The 19,815-nt window shown below is 44.1% G+C and overlaps 1 protein-coding gene across 1 annotated transcript in view; it reads right to left on the bottom strand.

The window, feature by feature from the left end:
* Window positions 1–19,815, bottom strand: part of TMEM25 (transmembrane protein 25) — a 53,474-nt gene that overhangs the window by 13,797 nt on the left and 19,862 nt on the right. Inside the window, exons 4-5 of the mRNA XM_085645842.1 lie at window positions 4,946–5,236; window positions 3,759–3,890 (exon numbers count right to left, since the gene is read on the bottom strand). Coding sequence (XP_085501968.1) covers window positions 3,759–3,890; window positions 4,946–5,236 — 423 coding nt within the window. The remainder of the gene's footprint in view (window positions 1–3,758; window positions 3,891–4,945; window positions 5,237–19,815) is intronic.

Below are 19,815 nucleotides of genomic sequence, written 5' to 3'. Positions count from 1 at the left end.
GAACAAACGATTGAGCTAAACATGCATGGTACCAAACGTACGTCTTACAGATATCACTCAGATGGTCACAACGGGAACATAATACACTGTGCTATTTTACTAGCATATGAATGTGTGTCCTTCACGCAACAAACACATCAACCCACTGAACCAACGTGGTGCTCTGCAGAAAACACTTTAACGCTCTGGGTCATTATGATTTTGACCTGTGAGCAGAGTTTAACCACAGCCATCCGTAGCAAGTATATAACTAGTTAAGCTATTTTCACAATATTATAGCATGATATTTGCAGGATACAAGTAGACTTTGCAGGCTGCTACGTTAGCCCAGCTGAACTACCATTAAATAGAGATCTCGTCTGGTTTGGAACGATTACAACGAAAACCAACACACCTTAACTATTGGCTTTCTCCTTGATCTCAAACTCTTCGGGAGCAGAGGTTTTTTTAATACTGAATATGTAACCTAAAGCTCAGTGCCCAGGGGTGAGAGGGGGCGGAGGCAGGGGGCGGAGGCAGGCTGCGGCGGCAGGCACCATTGTTGAGCATGCGCCGTGTTAATTTAAATAAATAAAAAGACTACTTTTAGGAGCACAACAAGAAAGGTGCGAGTGCGCCATATTAAAGTTAAAGCAAAATATTAAAATGTTTCATTGTACTTGTAAAGTGCGGCACCCGGGGGTGGGAGGAGCTGCAGGGACAGGTGCCATTGTCGAGTGCACGATGGTATTAATTTAAATAGCGCGCTGGGTTGTTAATTTAAATAAAAAAAACAATGTTTGGGTGCTGAGTGCACAACAGAAAGGTGCAAGTGCGGCAGAATAAAGTTAAAGAACGTAGTGAAAGCAAATTAAAACAAGTACTGACGAGGGAAGTCGAAAGTCAAATGAAAACGCTTTTTTCCTCACCTGATTTGCGTGAAATGGTGGCAAAAGTAAACAAGCGGTCTTCAAAAAGGAGACGGAGAGGAGCGCAGCACCCGGGGGCGGGAGGAGCTGCAGGGACAAGCGCCATTGTAGAGTGCACGGTGTTATTAATTTAAATAACGCGCTGGGTTGTTAATTTAAATTAAAAAAAATGTTTGGGTGTTGAGTGCACAACAGAAAGGTGCAAGTGCGGCAGAATAAAGTTAAAGAACGTAGTGAAAACAAATTAAAACAAGCACTGACGAGGGACGTCGAAAGTCAAATGAAAACGCTTTTTTCCTCACCTGTTTTGCGAGAAATGGTGGCAAAAGTAAACAAGCGGTCTTCAAAAAGGAAACAGAGAGGAGCGCAGCACCCGGGGGCGGGAGGAGTTGCCGGGACAGACGCCATTGTCGAGTGCATGGTGTTATTAATTTAAATAGCGCGCAGGTTTGTTAATTTAAATAAAAAGCAATGTTTGGGTGCCGAGTGCACAATAGAAAGGTGCAAGTGCGGCAGAATAAAGTTAAAGAACGTAGTGAAAACAAATTAAAACAAGCACTGACGAGGGACGTCGAAAGTCAAATGAAAACGCTTTTTTCCTCACCTGCTTTGCGAGAAATGGTGGCAAAAGTAAACAAGCGGTCTTCAAAAAGGAGACGGAGAGGGCGGAGCCAGTGGGTGAGGAGAGAGAGGGAGATGAGGTAGGGAGCAGGAGGTGAGCCCGCGAGTGGTGCACGTGCGCGCGCTTGCTGCGACCGAAAGTGAAAGAGCAAGGATGTCGAGCCGGGAGAGCAGTCTGCTAATTTCCAAGCACTGCACTCGTGCTTGTGGCGCGCCACGGCACGCTCCCGCAAGGTGTATGCTGCCACAAGCACGAGTGTGTGCTTGAAAATGACCAGAGCGACGGCTAAAGGTCCTCCTAAACATCGCATGTGCGCTGCATAGGCGAGACCTAAAAAGAAGGACAAAGAAAAGCCGAAAAGTGTAAGAGCTGTGGACAGTTCCGGATTTGGTGCCAAGCCCTGCCTGCTGCTGTCCCGACAATTGCAACAACCAAACTCGTCCTGCAGCTGTGCATCCTCCTAAAGCTTTGGAGGTCTGCCAGCACTTCTCTAACCAGCCAGCATCTCACTTGAAGTGGAAGAGCCACTTCCTTGCAGCCTGCAGGCACCCACGGCATTTATTCGGTCCACAGTTTTTCGGACCATCGGGTCCACCAAGGGAGAAACTCACCAGGAGGAGGTCACTGAGCACTAGGAGGTCAGCTCCGCTGATCCATCTAGTCTTTGAGACGCTGAGCCTTCCCATAGCCGCCCTGCACCAATACCAGGGGTACTGGAGCCACTTGTAAGCACAAAGGCTTGTTTATGTTAAGTCGGAACACCACAGGCACCTAAATTTTCCTGCATGTTGAGGGACTTTGAGAGAGTCCAGCTCCACACCGGGACAGGCCAGCTATGTTTCTTTTCCTTCTTTTACAGGTGCACCAAGACCCGTTTGAGCCTCCAACTCACCGATCCGCCAGGCAAAACATCTCTTCACCCGAGCTGTTCAGCCCAGTCTCACATAAACCAACTGTTTCTCTGTGGTCCTGAGACCCTTGAGAGCCAAGCCCCCCCCCCCCCGGGTTCTACCAGACTGGTCCCCCAGTCCCCACTTGCAGCCTTTTTCTTACAGGCACTTTTCCCCATTGACTTTCGCATGTAGCAGTCGAGTCTACCACTGAGTAAAGCACCTCTGCACCCAAACACCACAAGACAGGTACATTTGAACTGACGGTGATGTCCTGAACTTTGGCCACTACATTTTAAAATAAATTTCTTTATTAGGTTGTTCCTCCAAATCAGCAGACAATGTACAGAAACAATCATACATCTCTTCCACCTCAGCCGAGGTGATGAACGTTTTAACAATGATACATGTCATCAATAGGCCCAATGTCGTATCGGTGGAGGATTTTCCGTCTTCATTATTCTCTTCATTTTTATGAACGTCATCATAACTCAACTGTAATTAAACTCCCCCCCACTACCCTTCCAACCCCCCCCAAAACACCCCCACTTTGGCCACTACTTACTTTAAGTCCAGAAGAACAGTTCTGCAAGTCATCTGTAAGTGTAGATATGCAGTGAATGATTCTCCCATAGGATAACATTACCGCATTTGAAGCTGATGCCTCAGATCTGACAGCTGTCATTTTTTACTGTCATTACTGTGAAAATAAATAACATCTAAAGTACTTACCTGATTCCGATGATCTTGGTGTCTAAAATTATATAAAAATCTGTTATTTTTCTAAATTGTCTCGAGTTTCTTCTTGAGTGTGTGTACAACAAATGCTTAACACTACCCTCTGATAAGCCTAAATTGCTCGCCCACACTACCACAAAGAGAGCGTTTGGGATTATTAATTCAAAATCTGTAATAAGCCAATAAGGGTCGTCTGGACTTTCTACACAGTGTACCTCATTTTGTTATGCTACAAAAAAGTAAACTTCCTACATTCCCCATATAAGACCACATCCCCTCCCCCTTAAGCACATCACATCTGCTCCACACTAGAACACACTTCTGCAATACTAGAACGCATCTCAACCCCTTCACCATAACTCCACTCTACTAGCTGATGACTGTTGAATGTACTGCGCCTACCCTGTTGCGCTTGAAGGCCCATTACAAAGAACATCTGTCAGGAGGCACCACATGTCCACAAGTGAAGGTGTTTTGGACACCACAAGGCACAGAAACATTTTTATAAAAGGTTACTTATCAACAAGCAGCAAAAAAACTTGGGTTGATGTAGAATTAAATGTCCAAAATGGCAGACAGATCAAAGGGGCCATTGCTCACCTATGTACTTCTTCCTCTTCTTGAAGAGCAGACATAGTATCAGGATGTTCAGCAGGAAAAATATCAGACCCCCCAATGCCCCACCGATGATCAGCCATAGCACAGGGACCTCGACGCTCGAGTGCAGGAGACCTGGAAAAGGACAATGTCAGTTGCCTTCAAGTCTACCCAGTGATCAGTGTATAGATATTTTTAAAGATGACTCTGCGGTGGGGACATCCATATGCCCAGTTTGGACTTTTCCCTCCGTACCCTCTCCAACCTCCAAAAGTGATCACCGTAGTTCTCACTTTTCTCTTGGATCACAGCCTGGCAACACTAAGAGAGCTGCATAGTTACCCTGATAGCATATACAAGTATCATTCGTCAGTGGGGAAACTCCTGAGTTATGCACCAGCAGTAAAGGTTTTTTTTCTTTTTAAAATACATATTATGACTCAAGAACTTTTTTCTTTTTTGTTTCAAGAACGTATCCTTATTGCTTGATATGAAAAGGTTTTTGATATCGCATATGCTAATATTCAGATAACCTGAGCTTCTCTTAAATGGGTAGCGTGAGGTTCATGGGGTGATCTCATTGTCTTCTCTGCCTCTTGATCAGAGTGCCCGTGCCGTGACGCCTCTCTCCAAGAGAACCTGGAGCCTTGCCAAGTGTTTCTAGGGGAAAATAAAAAGTCTGAATATTTCAACTCTAAACTCTACTTTGCAGTGACTGGAAAAAAAGAAGTTGCATGAAAACTATAAAAAATAAAGTCGGGAAAGATTATATTTCACTTCAAAATGTACTTGAATGACTGGCTCTTTGCATGTTGGTGGTACCTAGGTACCCACAAGTTTAGGATTTCGCTTCACAAGTAGGAAACCGTGTGCTAACCCTCATATTACCAGTTAAAGATGTTTTCTGCTAGTGTCAGCTTCATATCAAAGTTCTATATCGATATATGCTAAGAAAAATTGGGGAAGTTTTACTGGTTAAACAAGTAGAACAATTCAAAGCAATGATACACAAACAACCAGTTCCAACACTCAAATGGACTTTCCTACAGCAGTTCAATAAATGTCAAATGTGGCAACTAGATTCAGTACAGATTATTTTTAAGTGGCCAACTGGAATTTCCATTAGGTGAAGATCTCCCTATCTCACACAGACTCCACACACCTTCATGTGATAAGAAATGAACTCTGACCTGGTGAAGCGATGGAGGAGTTGGTGATGCCTATGTCATTGGCGGCCAAGAAGGAGTAGTTCTGTGCCAGGCTTCGGATCTGGACCTGTACCGTATGGTTGGTTAGCCATGGATAGCTCTTGGTGTCCAGCACCATAAAATCTGAAGTGTTCACTATCAAGTGTCCATCCTGGTCCACCCAGGTGATGTTGGCAGCAGGATTGGCCCGCACCAGGACAAACAGTACCAGGAAGAGACCGGGCTCACTGCTCTCCCGGTACTTGGCATCCATTTTTACAATCTCTGGTTGAACTGTAGACAGAGACAGAGGGAAACAATTAAGCAAAGCCAAAAGGCAGGATTTTCCTTAACATTCTGAAGATGCTATGTCTGAGGGAAGTTGTGGTACACAAAGAAGGTATGGTCCTCACTCTTTGTAACAAAACATCCTTTTATTGGAGTCAGAGCGGTATGCAACCACCTCCCATGCTGGCCAGAGAAACTGACCTTCATGAATGCCGGTCTTAAAACAAAGCACTCCAACAAGCGACAACCAAGTCTGTATACCACATCTCCTTTACTTCTAAAACTGCAAAACAAAGTTTTATAGAAATATAATGACATGCACAAAAAAGGATAAAATTGTAAAGAGAAATAAAAATTAACGACTAAATTGAAAATAGAGTAAGTTGGTGAACATTCCCTAGAAGAACAATGCAAATATAAAGCATATATCAATGCAAAAATCTTTAAGAAATCATGTGGTCTGCATTCTCTTGCACACCTTCCCTCTCTAGTGGCAGCCTGAATTACAGATCTAACTCCTGTAACTGGTTTGATACCACCCACAGGGCTACTTCCTGGGCTACCACCATTGGTCAATGAAGTATTAAAACTCTGTCCCACACAATCCTCATCACACTTTAACATAAAACTATAGCAAATGTCATCATTCATTAGGGGATACTCACCCGCTCTTTTGGTATAATGCCACTCTGTGACGATTCCACCGTTCACCAGTCTCCAACAACACATGAAATGTATACACATGTTTGATTCTGTGAGGTCCACGGAATTTTTATAAACCCTTAAAACCTTCCTGCCTTGATTTTTAGCCAATCACCTGATCTCATAGTATTGTTCACACAATCAGCAGTCGCTGCGCTTCCTCCCCCATTTCGTCCACCTTGCAACATCCACTCTTTCATCCAAGCAGGTACCAATTTAGTGCTTGGTTCTGTACCCCTCATGATCTCAAATGGAGACTAGGAAGTGGATTCTTGGATCATTGTGCGATATGCCCAAACCATCTGTTCGACTTGCCTCTCTATGTTCCTTCCACTCCCAAAAGCCATCTAAATAACACCCTTCACCAAACGATTTGCTCTTTCCATAATGTCATTTCCTTGTGGTGCTGACTAAAACCACATACTTTAAAAAAAATTCTCATCTCATCAGAAACAAGTTGGGTGCTGTTATCTGTAATTATAACAGACGGAAAACCTTCTTCAAGTAATATTCCATTCAGTGAATGGAACTTTTGGTAGTAATTTCCTTCAAGAATTTCACACAAATCCATTTTGAAAGCACATCTACAAGCACTAATGCAAATGTATGGTCACTCTGTAACTCATTCATAGAACCAGTGAAATCAACACCCACTGTGACAAGGTTTACCAGGATTATCAATGCGTCCTACATTAGATAGCAATCCTACGTTTAGCCTTTTCTCACCTTCCTTGCATACTAAGAATTTTTCAACCCATGAAGTGACTTGGCTATCAAGTCCCAGCTACCAAAACTGAGCTGTCTTTTTTGCGTCAGAGTTTGACCCAAATGCCCCTCATGAGCCAGTCTCACAAGTCTGGATCTCAAACCAAAAGATGGTACAAATCTGTCTCCCCTCATGAGCAAACTGTCCCCACACAAAGTTAATTAATCCAATATATTGATGAAAGGACTCACCGGTACGCAACTTTCCCTTCTCACTCTTGACTTTACCATGTTCATCACTTCTTTCAATACTTGAACCGTCTTCATCTCTTGACTCCATTCATCAACTAAAAAAGCACCTTCACCACACTCAACTGCATCAAGAACAGAAGCAGCAGCAGCATCACCTGGACTTAAACCATATTTTTTTCTGTTGGCATCCTAGATAAACAGTCTGCCTGCGGGCGGCCCTGTTAGAAGGAGTTAGGAATATAACCCATAAGATGGTGGGGAACCTAGAACAAATCAGGGAATATAACAAAGGGCTGAAGGACAGCACCCGCCCTCTCAGACAGGCATACCAAAAAAGTGGTTCCCTGGGGGCAGAGAGTGTTCACAAAGAAGCCCATCGGAACCACAAACATCTACTATCGAAACAGAAATGCCTGACGATTGAGAAGGAATGGATCAAGCTATCTGACTTGTGCAAACCCAACAAACAGAAGCAATTCTGGGAGTACATAGCCAAGATGGAAAGCACCAAAATGGACAGGTGGAACTCAGTTACAGAGGAAGCCTGGCTGGCCGACACGGCAGAAATCTACACAACAAAATCCAGACGCCAAAGCACCAGGAGGTCCCCTTTGGCAATGGGGCAGATGCAGATGATGAAGACCAGACACGCGACGCGGCCTCAGCACAGGACCCGAAAGAGATTGGAAAGGTCCTAAAAAGTATAAAAAGGGATGGAGCCCCAGGTCCCAATGGCCTACCGGGTGGCCTGTTCAAACAGGATTCCAAGGGGTGGGCGGACCTCCTATCACCTTTGTATACAGAATGCAGAGCTTTGGGGGACATAGCGGATTTCTGGCATGACTCGTTACTGTAGCCAATGTATAAGAAGGGAGCAAAAACAGACCCAAAAAACTATAGGCTTATCGCCCTGTTAGACATCAATGGTAAAGCATACTCCAGTACCTTGTTACAGGACCTAACAGCCTGAATCAAGCACAATGGAATATTACCTTTTTATCAAACTAGATTTCGAAAAGGCTATTCCACTATAGATAACATAATGGCACTTTCGTTCCTGGTACAACAGGCAAATTCCAGAAACAGCTTGCCAGTATTTGCATGCTCTGTAGACTATTCAGTAGCCTTCAATGGGGTAAACCAAAGCAAGCTATGGCATACATTGTCCAGTTTAAAGATCCCTGGTAAATTACTGAAGGCAATTATGTCACTGTACACCAACACTTGGGTGAGAATCAAACTGGCAGGGGGCACGGTCACACAAACCGAGGTCTAAAGCAGGGCTGCGTTCTAGCACCAACACTCTTAAACCTTTACACGGCAGACCTGGGGAAAGCCCTCCATGGTGCAAGTTTGGTAACTCCGAAAATCGGACAGCAACATCTACAAGTGCTCCACTATGCCGATGACCTGATGATTCTCGACCACACCAGAGTAGGCTTGAAAAGAGGTTTAAACGCATTAAACATCTACAACTAGGAAAACAAGCTTGTGGATAATCCCTCTAAAATTAAAGTCGTGATGTTTGGAAAATATTCGAAGAAAGTGTGCTTAAAGTGGAGACTGGGCAGCAATACATAGCAACAGAGAGCACATACCACTATCTAGGGGTGTGGCTAAATGATAAAGGAAAGGCACCAGGGTAATTCGCAAGCAAAAATACAAGCTACCATCTACGCACTGTGCAAGTTACAAGACAAATTACACAGCCCTACCACAGAACCTATAAGGAGAGTGACAAAATCTAAATTGCTCACCGTTGCTGGGTATGAATCACAAGCATTCCCAAGTAAGATGGAAAAGATCATGGAAAAAGCCCAGTGCCTAAGCTATAAAAGGCTTTTTGGGCTTCACAAATACACACAAAACGCCTTGATCCGTCTTGAGTTTGCCCTAGTACAACAAAAATACGAATGCAGGACACCTTGGTAAAATTCTGGTTTAAGAGACTAAAAGCCCAGAAAGGATCCTTTAAGGAGGTACTGAGAACGATATTCCAAGGAGGACCGAACCCATGGCAGAAGTACTGTATGGTGACAGTGGCTGAATTGGGTCTATCCACAGCGTGCCGGTCCCAAGAGGAACTAAACTATTCAGCAATAAAGAAGGCACTAAATAACCAAATCACCCAGATATCAAGGAATAAAGACATAGCCAGATTCAAGGATATCGGAGGGTTGGTAGGCCTAATGAAAGTATATGAGTCACACAAAATCCAACATACATGAACAACTCTCTAGGAAGGAAGTTCTTGAAAGAAATGCAATGGGTGGCCCTAGTGCCATTGCCAATAAAGGAACTGAACCCAGGCTGGAAATCCCTGAGTAGCATAACCAGATGCAGGCTGTGCAACTACAGTGCAGAATCGTTGGTACAGCTAATATGTTGCTGCCCAGACCTATTCCAAAACCATTGTAAATTGTTAATATCAATGTTTCAAAGGCATGGGATCAGAAAATGCATTGATGCAGTGGCCTTGCTCCAGTCCTGCACAGGGCCCTCGGACCTGGGAAAATTTGGCAAATTCATGAACATGGCTCGAAGGGTCCTAATCGAAAACAATACAGATGTAAACGGTGAGGCCGCAACTGCAGTGATTCCTGTGGGCACAGACGGGGACGAACAGTGAGGCTCCCTCTCTAGAAAAAGGACCACGAGGGGCCTATGAAAACTGTAACGTATCGAGTAGACTCTTTTCCCATATTCAATTATTATATAAGGCACCGCATATTTTAATTGTAATTTTAACCTACGTATTTTAGGGCAAAACCCCATTTCACAAATGGTCTGTGACCTGTTTTAAATGTTATTTTTGATACAGGATTTGATACATGAATAACAAAGGTGCGAGACATGTTTTTAAACATTAATTTTGATACTGTATCGCAATTGTGCAATGATTTCAAGTAATTATGCAAATAAATACATTAATTCAGTCTGCCTGTATGTTTTTCCACCCCGGAAGGGGCTCAACTTGGTATCCATACTCTTGGAGTGTGCCTGCCAATCTCGCCAGTCTTGCTGACCCTTTACCTGCCCCGACAGGGAGAAGTGCTTTAATAAGAGGCTTGTGATCCGATCTAAGGGTGAATTTCATATCCCATATGTACATATGAAAGTAGTTACACAATAATTTTACTCCAACTGACCATACCGTGGTCATTAACATTACCTATAGATGGATTTAACAGATGAGCTGGGGAACTTATAACTTCACCACTAGGTGAGCAAGGAAGCAATTCCTTTTAATTTTAGTACCCTCACACACCCTAGTGGTGTCATGCTTCATCATCGGGTCACCCCGACGCCTAAAAGTCGGGGTGGGCTCAACCACAGTGTTGGGAGCGCTTTGAAGAAGTTGTAGACCAGGGAGGCTATAAGATAAAAAACCTCAGGCAGATCCCCGGTTTCCCTTTATTTTTGGGTCTGTCTGGGTTGATTAAAAATAATATGAGTAGGGGTATATATAGGAATATTATGGTCCTATGACCCTAGTGCCAACATGTTTCAGTCCACCGTGGCCATAAAGGTCCAGGACTTTCTTCAGGGCAAATGAGACCACCCTGGGATACAGAAGGGGGAATTCCCTATTCTGTTTTATTTATAGACAAGGGTAGAGTAGCTACTCCTTGTATGAAAGACGGATTTAGTAATCTGTCTTGCGTTGTGAATCCATCTGTAAGAAAAAACACAAAGAAACACATATCCAACTTATACAAATCGGTTTGCATTATGGTTTTTCCATAGTGACGTGTTTCAAACTCGTGTTGGGAATCCAGAGCCACACCTATAAGTGCCAGGTGGTCAAAAGGCATAATAGTGTGCAGCTATATCCACGTCTGTGTCACTCAAGATTTGTGTCTCTGTACAGTTAATTGGCGTGTCTGATATATTGTGCGGTGGCGATTATGCTCGCATTCTATCTAGAAACAGTCAATAAACCGTGGATACTATCAATGAAAACAGACTCTCATAAAATCATCCCACACACCTCTCATTCACACCTTATCTGTGATAAAACACAGTATTAAAAACATGCGTGACTCTTAACACCTATGGGTAATTGTGCAAGTATCTTTCGCTCCTGCATACTTGCTTACCCGCACTTCGAATGGTAGTCGTTTCTCAGGGGATGGAAGGGCTATTGGAGTAGCTCTGTAGTCAAACCCTAACGTTAGCCCCAGGGAAAATATGAAGCGAAATGGTATCAAACGCTTATGAAGTTTAGGGCATCCATGATCAAAAGTAATTGATGCTGATTCTTTTTCCGATAGGGGACCCAAATTTTTTTAAGGCATTCGTCCTAGCGCACCAGACTTACTTCGTCAAGAGTCCTGCTCCGCTTCGCCACCTATTAGGACCCGATCCCCGGCGTTTCGCGCCGTGTCACGGTAGTAGGGAAGTTTATACTTCCGTATTGTTTGTAGCGAGCGATAGGATTGGTCAGCGTCAGCACGTGATCGGGGAAGTTACCCGCACGGGATTGGTCAGACGTGACCTGTAACCCTAGCTGGAGGCAAATGGGAAAGGGGTTGGTCCAAGGGACGCCGAAAAGAACAATCATGGAACAATTGTTCCGTTTGTACATATATGCGTACACATTCAGTAAAACTCCTAGAATATGCCATTTAATTCTTAGAGAGAGTATTTTTTATTTATGATTTTATTTTATTTTATACTCACATACCGATCGAGATAGGATCTCAAGATATGGATGTTTTGTAAGTATAAGTACGAAGGCGATATTTAACGATCAGTTTTTCGTCTGCTAGGAGATCTAGTTCATTGATCCACTCCCGGGAATAGATTGGTACCCGTTAAAATTTTTTATGAAAGTACTCAACTCCCCAAGCTGCAGCCAAAGTCTGTATCAATTACTGAGTGGTTCCTCTCCACAGTTGAGAGTGATCTGGATGCAAACACCACAGTCCTTTCTGTCTCACCATGTTTTTGGGATAGAATCGCATCCAAGCCTGTGGCGCTGGCATCAACAGTCACAACAGACCTGATGGTGATGTCAAAGGGAGACAATACACCTGCTCCACCACCTCCCATGCTGGCCAAAGAAACTGTCCCTCATGGAACGCTGGTCTTAAAACAAAGCATGGAATTTCACGCATGTGAAAATCCAAATCGCGACCACCAAGGCCAACCAATGTTATATAAGAGTCATGTCTCCTACTTCAATATATTTTGTGGGTATCCTGGTCCTGTAAACCCCCTGCTGGCAGGAAGCCCCAGTGATTCTGAACGAAGGTGTTTGACCACAAGTGTGAGAATGACTCCAGTCTGAGGGGCTGCTGAGAGGAGGCGCTCCTCTGATGCAGGTAATGACCATGAAAGAAAGGCGAAGAGATGGTGTACATCTAATGTGATACTCACTATAGGACTGAATGTTATGAAAGATTGTCATGTGAAAGACAGCAAGTACAAAGTTACACTGAAATTTCGCTAGATACTAACACTTAAATGCTATAAATCCTAAAGCTGCCATATCCGACAGGATCCAAGCTTCATTTGTGTAAAATTTGTTCAAGGAAATGCACACTATTAATCCTTCAGGCTCAGCAACTTATGAAAAGCTGTGCTTCTTTGAAAATCAGAATGACTGTGATACATACACCTAGAGATTGAGTACATGCAATGTGATACTGTCTTTATATCTAAAAACAAAGATGAAAGACTGATATGAAAGACTTCAAGTACCAGAATACACTGGGGCCATGCAGGGGACCTCCACCCGAGTGCTGCACATTCTGATGTGGACTCGTCTAAGCTCAGAATCACATCTTTTAAAAATATTTTCCACTACAAACAACAGACGAGGAGAAAATATTATGAGGGCCACTGTTTGAGTCTCAGTCATTCCTAAAACCTTATTTTAGCAGTCTGGTGCAGTGGTGGGAAAGTAGGCTTTCAGCACCATTTTGTACAATTCTAAGCACATTTTTTTTTTTAAATGAAAGGAAAATCGAAATATTCCTGCTTCAAATGTTTCTCAAATGAGCAAGTTACTTACCTTCCGTAATGCTCTTTCTGGTGGAGATTCCTCACCTTTTGAATATTACCAAGGCGTCAGACTGGATCCGTAAACTTTTCAGCAGTACTTCTGCGCACCGGTAGGTGGAGCTATGTGGCTCTGCCCTAACGCTGTTCGGCTCTGGTAATGAAACGCGGAGCCCACATAGGTGCCACTCCAGTGCATTGTCTTCAGTTGTTTTAGAGGCTGTCTGTGCCTCCAGACACAGTGATCAAAAAGCAAATTGGTGTGATCAATTGCAGATTCCTAGATGTGGAATCTTATTAATGGATAGAGACCAACTACAGAACAGGGTGGAAGGGAACGTCAGTGAGAATTCTGCAGCTAGATAGAGCCTCAACCAGAAATAGTGCTACTAAAGTTCCATAACTTTTTTTCTCATAGAGACTTCAAGCTGCAGATTCTTCACCTTTTGAGTAGATCCCAAAGCAGCACTTATACGGAGGTGGGTCTGTGGATGGACTCACACCAGAAAGCCCTGCAGGACAGAGCAGGAAAAATGCCCCTCTTGGCAAACCAGGCTATCCAGACAATAATGCTTGTGAATGTATGTGGAGACATCCACATAGCCGCCTGGCAAATGTCTAGAACAAGGACTCCGTGAGCTAACATAGTGGTAGCAGCTTTGGTCCTGATACAATGAGCATGTAATCCTACCGGAGCCTGCTCATTAGCCAGTACATATCAGATCATAATGCAGAGAACAAACCAGCGGGTGATGGTCCTATTCTTCACTGCCATGCTTTTCTTTGCTCCAGAGAACCCTGCAAAGAGCTGATTGTCAACTCACTGGTACAATCTATGTAGAAGCTCAGCGCTCTCTTGTGGTTCAAATAATGGACTCTTTCCTTCGTCTTAAATGGGTGAGGAAGAGCATAGAATGCCGAGAAGGTGATATTTTGACCAGCGTGGAATGGCGTCACAACCTTAGGGAAGAAGGATGCCTGGGCACACAGAGCCAGTTTGTCTGGGAAGAAGATGGTATACAGTGGATTGACACAATGAGCTAGAAGCTCACTCACACCGTGTCGATGTGATGGCAAGGAGGAAATCTGCTTTGAGGGTGAGAATCCACGAGGAACAGCTGTGAAGCAGCTCAAATGGAGTGCATATTAGAAAAGTGAGCACAAAGTTATGTTCCCACTGTTGCATGACATAGGAAGAGGGATGAAATAAAAAGTGTGCAACAACTGAATACTTAAATAAAGAGGGCTGATTCGGCAATTGGAAGAGCTGGAAAGTACCCTTTTACTGTTCCCAGAGAAAGGTCTTGCCGGGCTAAGGACAAAACATTAAAATAACTTCCCCTGGAAGGGTCTATCTAGCCAGTACCGCACTATGCAACAAATTTGTCCCAATGGCAGGCGTATACAGTTTTTGTCGAGGGGCGCTTGGCTGCCAAGTTGAAATCAACCACTTCTGGAGGAAGGTTAAAGGTGTTCAGCTATCGCTGCTCAAACTCCAAACATGACAGTAGAGATGGCGAAGGCCCAGATGCAGAACCCTGCCCTGCTTCTGCGACAGCAGATCCTCCCAGAGGGTCAGCCTGATAGAAGGACAGATACTCAAGCCCAGAAGTTCTGGAGACTATACAATCCGTGCCCAGTCCCGGTTCAATAGATGACTTGGGCTCAGTTGGACCTGATCTTCTTCAGAACTCGGGGCAGGAGTGGTATTGGCCGAAAGGGATATAGGAGTCCCAAGTTCCACTTGTGGCGGAACGCATCTCCAAGCAAGAGATGCCTTGGAAACTCCAATGCGCAGAAATGCTGACATTGCACGTTCTCTGCAGTAAGAAACAGAACAAGCCTAGATTATCCTCATTCACGGAAGAGACCTTGTGCCACCTCCCTGTGTAACTACCACTTGTGAGCCACAAGGTGCTGATGTTTGAGCTTGTCGGCCTTGGCTTTCAATGATCCTACCAGGTGGTTTACCAGCAGGAACATTCCATGGTGGTCCATCCATTTCCAGAGGCACAAGGCCTCCTGGCAAATTATCCATGATACCAAACTGCCCTGTTTGTTACCGTTCAATATGGTGGTGGTGTTTTCGGTGAGCATCTCTACCAGACTCCCCTTGATGGATGGAAGGAAGGCTTTCAATGCCAAATGAATGGCCTCCACCTCCAAAAGGTTGATATGGAGCCGGGACTCCACTGGAGCCCAGAGGCCACTGATATTTACCTGTACCAGATGGCCAACTCAACCCAGAAGCAATGCATTGGTCACCATGTGATCTCTGAGTGGGAAGGGAAAGAAGTCTGCCACTGACCCAATTGAGTCGGACAGGTCCCCTTGATGTTGGGCCCACTGAGACTTCAGATCCCACTGCACAGCCTGCATGTGCAACCTGGCATGCTCAACCAACAGGATGTAGGAGGCCATAAGTCCCAGCAGCCTCCGTGTTAATGTTCTATGAAATTTAGGACTGGGTTGAAAGATGAGGATGCTAGCCTGAATTTCCCATGTTGATAGTGAACAACAAACCGGATGGGAGGTTCGCCATCGAATGGAGGTTTCTGATGACTGCTTGGAGCCCGCCTTCAACAGCCAGTCGTCGAGGTAGGAGAAGACTTCACCGTGACCTCCTAAGATATGCTGCCACCACCACCATCTCATTTGTGAGCACCTGAGGGGCACTGTTGGTACCAAAAGAGAGCACAGCAAACTGAAAATGCTCCTGTCCCAACCTGAACCGCTGGTTGTACTGATGGGCCTGCAGGATGGGTATGTAAATAGGCATCCTGCAGGTTCATCACTACCGTCAAGTCTGCCGGGTCGAGAGGAGAAAAGACCTGTGCCAGTGTGAGGATTTTCAATTTTTCTTCTTCCAGAGGAAGAGGTTGAGAGGGCACAGGTCTAAAATAGGCAGAATGCTTCCGTCCTTCTTGAGCACCAGAAAGTAGCAGGAATAGCAACAGCATCCTACTTCTGGTGCAAGCACTCTCTCGATAACCCCTTTAGGTAAAAGGTCTTGCACTTCCTGCCACAAAACAAAAAGATGGTCCTCTGTCAGTCTTTTGGGGGGGATGACGGAAAATGCAGTGGTGCAGAAAGGAAGGCTACTGCATAGTCCTTCCGAACAATCTGCAGGACCCACCTGTCTGATGTTATGGCCTGCCAACCCAGCAAGCATCATCAGATCCTGCCTCCAAAGGGGTGACTGTGCTCTACAAGGAACATGCTAAAGGGGTTTGACAGGTAGGAGCAGGAGGGTGGCATAGTGGACTGAGCGGCCCATTGACCTTGACCTCTGGGCAGTGGGCACCAAAGCCAGTATGGGGTACCTCTGCCAAAGCCACAAAGCAAACTGTAGGCTAATGCAGCTGGTGAGGTGGGACAGGTAAGCTCAGGGAGTGTACCATGGCCCTGTTCTCCTTGAACCGCTTGAGAGCGGAGTCTCCCTTGTCCCCAAACAGATGAATCCTGTCGAACTGCATGTTCATGAAGGATGACTGTTCAAATAAAGGGGGTTTGCCCTAATACTCCGCCCGCATCTGGGCAAAGAAACACTGGAAATACAAAAATTGATGCGGCGGAATGGATCTGAAATCAACTTGTTTTTTTAAGGAAAATTAAATTAATCCCTTACATGGAATTTAATGTCCAAACTACTCTTCTTATTCAGAAACCAACACCAGAACAAAGTGGTATTTGTATCTATATATATATTTGTTAAATGAAACAATACACAAAATATATACATACAGATTCAATATATATAAACCATCACATCAATGAGTAAGTGCCTTCTGTGAATACCAAAATGAGCAAGTGCCTTCTGTTAATACCAAAATGGTAGTACGTTTAGGATTTTGTCTTAAGTTAGTTCTGTGAATCGGGCCCTGCAGGCGTGGTTTATCAAGTAAAAAGATAAATAGAAGTGCAATGTTAAAAATAATAATAGTATTCTATGTGGACAGCTTAGACCCCCCACATAGTGCGATTGTGAATTATTTAAACAGGACAACTGTATCTAAACCGCCCAGGTAACGACACTAACCTTTATTTGAACCAGCTGTCAGAGCGACGCGGAAAATCTAATGCCAAAGATACAGTGGTCCAAAATGGTTCTAGTTCTATAGGACCAAATGAGAGGACACCCGTTTAAATACACCGTAAAGCAATGTTTAAAGCCATAGCTAACATAAACACGGTATAGGTACTCTAACTGCAATTTTGTTGCGTGGTCGTGCTCCCGGTAAGGGACCTCGCTTATTAAGGAAGGTACAGAGCCACTCTCTAGGGTCTGGGGTCCGAGTTTCGAAGTCTAGAAATAAGAACATGAGGGTATTAGCACCGGTTACAACTGGGGCTGTATTTTGCCCTAAAATGACTAAGGCAGGAGCAGGGTTAAAATGCTCCCCACTTACCACAAAGGTTAACGGATAAGACACGCTATGATCACCACGCGTTGAAAGAATCATCTGCAGCTATACTGCTCGTTCGTGTAGTTCACGTAACACGAACAGATGAGTTGCTACGTTTAAATCCATGTGATGCATGGAAAAGGAAAAAAGACTGCGAGCCCACGTTTCGCCAATTACCGGCTACAAGTTTACATAGAAAAAACTTGTAAAGATTTTTAACCAAAAACGAGAATAAAGTATAAATAATAAACGGAAAAACGAAATGAAATTAAAATTAAAAAGAAATTAAAAATTGATCTACACCAATAAACCCATCACACGTGTCTCATTGCTCTTTGCTGCTCCTAAGGAAGGATGACTGGACATCACCTGAAAAACCAGTGGACCGCAGCAAAGAGAGGAGGCAAATGGCAACATTGGTGCCCATCCGATGCAATCGATGGTGTCCAATCGATGGTGTCAAAGCCACTACGAAGTGTGAACTTGGCTGTGTCACGACTGCCCTGAATGGCCTGGGCAAGGACTGATTAGAGATCATTAAAGCATCTGGGAAGACTTCAGCCGCCAAGTCCCAAAGGGTGTGAGAATAGTTTCCCAGCAGGCAGATGGTACACACGGCCCTGAGCACCAAGCTGGTAGATGAAAAGGCTCTTCTCCCAAATGTCTCCTCCCATTTTGACTCCCTATCAGGGTGAGCAGTAGGAAAGGTGTTGGGAATGGTTTTGCCATACCTTTTAATTTTTTGAATTGACTACCAGAGCACAATAGAAAGATCAATATATTTTGGGGGGTTTCTTGGCAAACAAAAGAAAGTTATAGTTTACTCGTCAATACAAAGAAAAAGTCCCGGTGTTGACCTTTATGTGTGTCATTTGCATGGTGGTAATTGTATATCATAAGAGGGAGGATGCAAATGTAGACCACCCACACTTTTCCTCTCGTTCACCTGATGCCTAAAAAAAGCATGATGTCACAGTTTGTGTGTGCCCGTCTATGTACACATAGATCACTGAGCAGTTAGAACACTGGCCCTCTAAGTGTGCACACTAAAAGCATTTTAGTCAGACACTGATTGCTAGCTCAGGTCAGAGCGTGTCAGACTGTGACCAGTGACTGTGGGCTTTCACACATGCTGTTTTCTGAACTAGCAACCAATTTCTGACTAAAAATATTTCTAAAAACTTGTAATTTTTATAAAAACATATCTTTATTGATTTTATGAATACATGTAGCATATACATTGCGGAAGCAATGCAGTAGACTTCAAGAAAGTATTATCACTTGATAAAACTATTATCCTTGTAGGAGGACTTATCTTTGTATAGTTATTTTTCAAAAATGCTTATGAATATTGACATTTCAAATTACATTGCTGACGACATCACTGTTGATATGACCAATGACATCATCCAATGGATATGACAGTTTGCTATAAGCTTTTCATACCGGAAGGTATTCAGTAAAGTACACGTAGACCCAATTTTCCACAACCTCTGCAGTACTAATGGGTGTACCGTTTCACAACATTGGTCTACATACACATGTAGATTCCCCAAAAGGCTGTTACAGGCTGTAGGTTCTCTCATCCACTGCTTTATATGGGCAGGCACTTACAGATTCCACACACCTACACTTCTTGTATTGGAAATAGGGCATGCCTGCACTTTGCTGCAGAGCACAAACCCTTTCACAGGCAGCCTGCCACACAGCATGTACTCTAGCATAATGAGCACCTGGTCTTCTAGCGTTTATGTAATTGCTGTCTTTATCACTTTGTGACACAAAGACCCAGCATGGTCTCAGGCTTTGTCCCTTCCAAATTTGATTGTTGCCCAGTGTCTCTCCAAAGCCGCTGTCAATCCAGTTATTACTTCTGTCCCACACTTCTGCTTAAAGCTCCAACTTGAACTGATTGCCTGTTGATTTGTGAACACGACCTGAGTTTTATATCACTGCATAGTCATTCTCATATTTAAATATACTGTTTCAGAGGATAATAGATGTGCTGAGTTCATATAGATTTATTATATCACAAGGACAACCCCTTCTAGGCCCACGGGGACCAGGGTCTATACACGTGATATGAACAAAAGAAGTCCACTGTGGGACTCTTTTCTGAAACAGTAACCACCTCCTGCATCTGTCTGAGGGATCCAACACTCAGTGTTCATACTGAGTTCATATAGAGCACTGGTTTGTGACTTTTTTGGGGTATTTTTATTCAGATTTGAATCTCAGAACTTTCTTGTGCATCTTTGACTTCCAGTTGAAGTTCAATGGAGTCCGTGGTGGTCCAAAGGTTAAGAACCACTACCATACAACATCTGGATCCTATGTCTCTACAGAATATGCACCCCAGAGCCTTTCGCTGTTAGGCCTCTAGGTCATGGACCCTCCTAGTTCATGTACCCCCCCCCCCATATATTCTGCTGCCCCTATGCCCCTAAAGCCTACATGCCCAAGAACCTGTACCTTCATAAATGCAGTGCCTCATCTTATGCTTGTGTGGAGACC

Source organism: Triturus cristatus, chromosome 3_1, assembly GCF_964204655.1.
Source record: "Triturus cristatus chromosome 3_1, aTriCri1.1, whole genome shotgun sequence".
Taxonomy (NCBI): Eukaryota; Metazoa; Chordata; class Amphibia; order Caudata; family Salamandridae; genus Triturus; species Triturus cristatus.
This window is presented reverse-complemented; position numbering and strand designations above follow the sequence as displayed.